Below are 6170 nucleotides of genomic sequence, written 5' to 3' on the forward strand. Positions count from 1 at the left end.
TAGAAAGGCTGCGAATTAGAGCTTTAGCCATAGAAAGGTAGCTCCACTGAAAAGAGCTGAATCATTTAACATCACAACAGTGTTTTTCCTTTAAAGATTCAAATGAAAAATGTCGGGGATGTTTTTGATAATGTGGTGTTCAAATCAAATCAAAAATCTCTGGTTCCTAACTCTTAAAAATCCTCCCTGCTGCTTTTAAATGAGTGTGTGACTGGAGCGTTGGTGCTGGATCTGTGCCGGCTGCACCGTCCCTCCACACCAGCAGGGAGCTCCACTGCTCCTTACCTTGTGAACACTCTTGGGGTCCTCCAACCAGGCGTAGTACATCTCCTCCACGTAGTTGGAGCTCGTCCCATTCAGGAACGGCTCTGAGGCCACCGGTGCTGTGTAGCACCTGACTGGCTGAAACGTCCTTGTGCCCCCTGTGGAGGTGGCTGTGATTGGCCGCTGCTGGCCGACAGTCTGAGCCGCCTGCGAGGCGGTTAGCGGACGCAATCGCGCCGCACAAGTCCTTAAACGATGCATGAGCAGTCCTTAAAGTGTCGCACACACGGTGGTGGGCGGTCCGACGGGCCGGACGTCCTCAGAACCACGACAGGAAGTAAACGCAGTCCTCCGGGTCACGCCCAGGACAGGAAGTGAATGTCCACTGGTCCGTTTGTCCACTGAGAAAGAGAGACACTGTGTTAGACAGCGAACGGGACAGAATTCATTTCAGTTTTATTTACAAAGCTCAGCTCACAACATGAGTGATCTGACAGCGCTTCACGTAACGAGGCCAAGTCCTGACGGATCGTAGAACTGAGCTCTGCACAGGACTGTTTCTGTACATTCTGGGAGGTTAAATGAGGATCATTGTACCGATTATTAGTAACCAAGGAGATCGATAGCTGATTTTCTGAATCATTAACTGGGTTACTGGGCTGATTTTTTAGTTTTTATTGCCCACTAACACCCAGATCTCAGCGCTTTGTTAGTTTGTTCCAGAACGGTTTCAGGATCATCTGTGGCTGCCTCCTAACTTAGCTGCTAGCCACTAGCCACGAGCAGCTAATGTCCTGATGTGTGGAGATGGCTGCTTCTTGTTGAGATGGTTGTGTCTCTGCGAGAGAGAAAGGTCTGTCAGTGAGAGGAGGTTGTTGAAATTAATTTAACTTTATAAAGATGCTCCAGACAGCGCTAGCCACAAGCTAAGAGGCAAAGCAAACGCCTTTGTGATAGCATTAGCCTAGCACCGTCAGCACAGGAGCTGTGGGCAGGACAGCGTGACTACAGACAGAGAGCCGACTGATCACAAATCAGGGCTTTTATTTTGTTCTGTCAAGAACTGAATAACAAAAACAACATGTGACATAGATGTTGTGGACCTGGGTGCCTGAGAAGACAATCACACATATTCTGGTGCAGAGCTTTTTAAATATTCTGCCTTGATTGCCTCCATGAGCTGTGAGTCACTGCATGCTTTTGCATCCAGACTACAGATGCTCCACAGCATCTACTCCTCGTGTCTGCCTTTCCTCGCCTGCAAGTTTTGAAGCTCGATTAAGTTACCAAACCCCCAAATCTAGTTGTATTTGCTCAGCTACAGAAAACAGAAGCCCAACTTTCAACGGGCTCATTTGCAGCTGAACATGCTCCAGCCTGGGGAACATTTCAGCGATGGTTTGATGAAACAAAGGAAGGTTCAGACGATGTGTGACGGAAACCCAAAGTCATGTTTACTCAGAGTTTACTGGGAGTCGGCTCCAACTGACGGACACAAACAACGACAAAGACACCAAATTAGCAGGAAGAGGTTAAACTGACTGGAAGAGATGCGAATCGAACACAAACAGAAGTTATTTTCAACAGAAACAGACATTAAACCGACTCGAAGATGCACAGAAAGAACCACTGGATGCAAAATGCCAAGAAAGACGAAACAATCACAACAAGACACAAACCAAGTTAAAAGAAAAAGAAAAAGAAATGAGCAGAACTAACACAAATAAATGAAACAACAGTGCAGACAAAACCCTGAAACAACCACAAAGACACATAAAACTACAAATGTCACCCATCAAGAGGCACAAAGCAGCAGCTAAAGGTACGCTGAGCTGTCATTACATGAGGAAAGCTGAACCTACTGAAGGGATTCAGATCACACAAGTGCATTTAAATCAAAGCGCAGACTAAAAGACTTGGCTGGTGTTGAAGGCAGATGTTTATTTCTCGGTTTCTATCACCTCCAGCTGCTCTCGCCTGGATCAAACTGTAATAACACGCAAACGTCACGTCTGCAGCTCCAGCAAAGGATCGTCTCTGTGAAACTTAAACGCTCCTCATAACTGAACAGTGGAGACCAAAGGAATGTTTGCAGGTCGGAGCGTAATCAGGGCGTCGCTTACAATCATTATCGAGTCAAGTTATTTATTCTGTACGTTCAAAGCGACAGCCGCTGAGCTGAGGTATGAATTAAAAACCTAAAATATTGAGGTTAAGACTCAACAATAAGGATGTGTGTGTGAGAATTGACTGGATTAATTAACATATTCAGGACTAAAACCCGACAAAGACGATAGAAATATAACTTGACCCGACTGTAGGAAATATTAAAACTAAGACTCTACGACCAGTTCAGTTCTTTGCACCTGTTCAGTAGCTTTAATGGACCAATTCAATTTATCTAAGGCTGTTTATCTTCTGCCAAAAAGTCCCTGCAGCTCTGACTTGGTTTCCGTCCTGAGGGTGAGACCTTAAAGAGTGCAGCTAATGGGACCATATCAGGGTTTGGCAGCACACCAGCAGAGCCACAAGCTGCCTGACAGGCTTGTTAGATCCACTGCTGGATCTTCCTGCTCATCTCTTCAGCCTCTGCGGTGGATGAAGCGGCCGGTGGGGCTCCGGCGACTCCTTCCCCGCCGCGCAGGCCGGTTCTGAGCGCCGTGATCGGCCTGAGCTCCTCCGCTCTGCCTCCATGTGTCCCCTCCGCCGGAGTTTCTGCGTGTTTTGACCTTGTTGGGTCTCCACTCCCTGCTGCCTCCATTCTGCTTCCCTCACCCGCCCCGCCGGGACCCGCCCACACCGCCTCCTCATTGGCTGCCCGGGAGACATCCCGCCCGGAAATACGACGCCGAGCTCCCCCATTGGCCACCCATGGTGTCGGTCACTTTGTCCTTTCACGAGTCATGAGTTCCCGAAAATTACAAAAACATTGTAAAATGATCTGCGGCGGATGTTTTACAGTGTAAATGCCGCTAAAGCTGCACTGACGCTAAAGCTGCGGGTTTTTACTCAACACCAACGGGCTACTCGACTAGCCGCGGAGCTAACGCATTATGTAATTAGCCGGTTAGCTTCACTTCTACTTTGTATTAATTGCCATTAGCACGTTGTGCTAGCGGATAAACTGTCGCCAGTGGAGTTAAACGGCAGTTAGGAGGCAAACTTCACGGTTAATGTGCGCATTTCCCCTCTACGGTCACTTTAATCAGCACCGGCAGCTTTAACGAGCATTCTAGCGGATGACCGAGGTCTCCCTGTAACGTTAGTGTAGCAGCTAGCATGCTAACAGGGTCTGTGCTGCTCACATTCCTCCGGACGCATTTCTATTTTCTGTGATCGCCAATTAAAAAGCGTCTCCGAGTCAAGCAGCTCATCGGCCCGTCTCCTCGGAGCGCGTCCCGGGCTGTACAGCTGCCGCAGTCCCGGTTACTGACCTGGAGAAACGCGCTGCAGCGGCTCCCTCTCGGCCGGTATCCCGGATGCCCTTCGCCTCTCCCGGTGAAATGATGACAGCTCGCGGCGCGGAGCAGGAGCGCGAGGCCTGCGTGCGGATGAGGCGGCGCTGACGTCATGACGTTCAGCGAGAGGGGCGTGGCTTGATGCTGTTATTCTGTTTCAGTGTCACATGCAGCTGTTCAACCTAAAATATGTTCAAGCTTTTAAAATAAAGTTAATGTGAAACACTGAATCACGGCGAGCAGAACGTCATCAAATGTAATAAAAGGCGAATAGTTCATGTTTGTATATGAAATATTAATATAACTATATTAAAACATTTAAACATTTCAAACAACAAATAGAGAAAATTATTTAATTAATGCAACGAACTTGTATATTAATATATTTATAATTTAGTTCTATCATTTAATATCAAATTTCATTTAAAATTTGCAATTTAAAATACAATTGTTTTAATAAACAAAAATACTTTTAAAGCATCATTTTTTTGTTTTTGAGTCTTAGCATCATATAACAATATACTTACCTAGTTCTTTTTAATTCATTTTTTAAAAATATAATAAACAATATAAATAATCATTAAATTACGAAAATTAAAACAACAAATGAAAAATGTGCAATAAATATATTGGAGCAGTCGAGCTGAAACAAGCAGCTACATTTCTGTGCGTCTTTATTGAATCTCCAAACCAACACAATCACAATCCGTCTGAACAAGGTTTATTAAATTATCGTGTGAAGCTGAAGGACGCCCACGTTTGTTCTTCCAGGTTTGGTTTTTACAGCGAGCAGCACCTGAACGCAGCATGACTTTGGGCTCTACAGTTGGCATCCTGCATCACCGCTGTTGCTATAGTAACCTGAAACGACGGGAGCCTCCGTGTTTTCAGCTCCGACAGGTTTCTTCAGTTCAACACCGTCGAATGTCTGAAATCCTACAAATCCACGTGACACAGCAACACTGAATAATAAACTCATGTGACATGTTGGATTACCACAGATAGCTGTATTACAATTGCAAATAAAAGAAATATTCTATATAAAATTATTTGTCGTAATAGAAAAGGGGTGAGGAGATTCTGCGTTGCCATGGTGACGCCACACCGTCCTCACTCGCCTCATACGTGTACACAGGTTGAACATGGAAACGGATCTGCTTTGCCCTGAGTTTGACCTCTCAGGCTGCCTACAAACCACTGAATACTTTAAGTACACAAGTCCTGGCAAAACGTGACAGATTCAACCACTTCAGATTCATTTATCTCATTATCATGGACTGTCATTGTTTATGCATTAATGTGAAAGACTGGAGCTGATTTTGTTTGTATTCTGCTGGACACATTAATTTGGAATATTACACCATCATTTATCATCTCTTGCAGTAATATTGTGAAACTCGGTTATTTTCCGCCACAGTCCTGCTCAGGCTCAGAGAATCGGCCTGAACTCTGCCTGAAAGACTCGACTCAGGGAAGAAATCCTCTTTTATCAGATTAAAGAAAACCAACAGTTTCATGGATGTTTAAACAGACCTCATGTTGGGACTCAGACCAGCCACGAGTTTCTGCTCCTCACTGGTTCACAAACTCTTTATTTCTAAACTAGACCTGAAAAGAGGCGGATCAGGTCCAAACCCGCAGCAGTGACCAGTAAGCAGCAGATACATACATGAACTTAGAAGCATTTAAATCTGTGTCATACTTGAAGACCTGCAACTCCTGAACAACAGCAAAGAAGCAACACTTCTGTCCTTTGTTTCTGTTATTCTACTCATTCTGTCTTTCAGTACTTTTGCTCTCATCGCGGTTCCATGTTCCTGTTTCTACGTCTGCTGTTGTCTTCTTAACGAGTCTCCACTCGTCAGCGTATCCTGAGTTCACACAGAGGGTGGACGTCCTGCGTTTTAATGCACACAAGTCATTCATGTTTCTAACGTGAAGACAAGCGTCTCCGTCGGTTTGATCCTTCAGCTGCTGAACTGCAGCACTGAGGGTTGTAGCATCAGACAGAAACCCTCCACCAGCTCTGCGCTTTAACATATCGTCGTATTTTACAATGAGTTTATGGAAACGTTGTGTCCTGGTGACCTTGTGTTTTAGTGTTTTAGATTTCCTGGTTGCACAGCTTTTTATCCTGCTTTGTGCACGTATGATTGTTGTTCCTGTTTCATAACGAGGAGAGCGACACGTGATCGTCCGACACTCGGGACGGCAGCGAGCTGTCGGTTTGAGTCCCAACATGAGATCAGATTATTCTATAGGTCTGTTCCTCCTTTAAGGCGAACCTCGAGCAGCTGACCGAAACCCGATTCCTCAGCTGCCGTCAGCTCTTTAAATAACCTCCTGAACTGTCGCCTATTTTCTCTGAACAGAACTCCTGCTGAAACTCAGAATGTGAAATTACAACGTCTTTTGGCACGAAAACGATCAGATGGCACGAAGTGACAG

General features: G+C 45.5%; 1 protein-coding gene across 3 annotated transcripts in view; it reads right to left on the reverse strand.

The window, feature by feature from the left end:
• ogdha (oxoglutarate dehydrogenase a) overlaps positions 1 to 3763 on the reverse strand; it is a 33759-nt gene extending 29996 nt beyond the window's left edge. For all 3 annotated transcript variants that reach the window (XM_008296321.1, XM_008296320.1, XM_008296322.1), the window contains exons 1-2: positions 3699 to 3763; positions 286 to 665 (exon numbers count right to left, since the gene is read on the reverse strand). In XM_008296321.1, coding sequence (XP_008294543.1) covers positions 286 to 525 — 240 coding nt within the window. In that variant the 5' untranslated portion in view covers positions 526 to 665; positions 3699 to 3763. The remainder of the gene's footprint in view (positions 1 to 285; positions 666 to 3698) is intronic.
• Positions 3764 to 6170: the final 2407 nt, after the last annotated feature.

The sequence above is a fragment of the Stegastes partitus genome, unplaced genomic scaffold (assembly GCF_000690725.1).
Source record: "Stegastes partitus isolate 25-593 unplaced genomic scaffold, Stegastes_partitus-1.0.2 Scaffold1120, whole genome shotgun sequence".
NCBI lineage: Eukaryota > Metazoa > Chordata > Actinopteri > Pomacentridae > Stegastes > Stegastes partitus.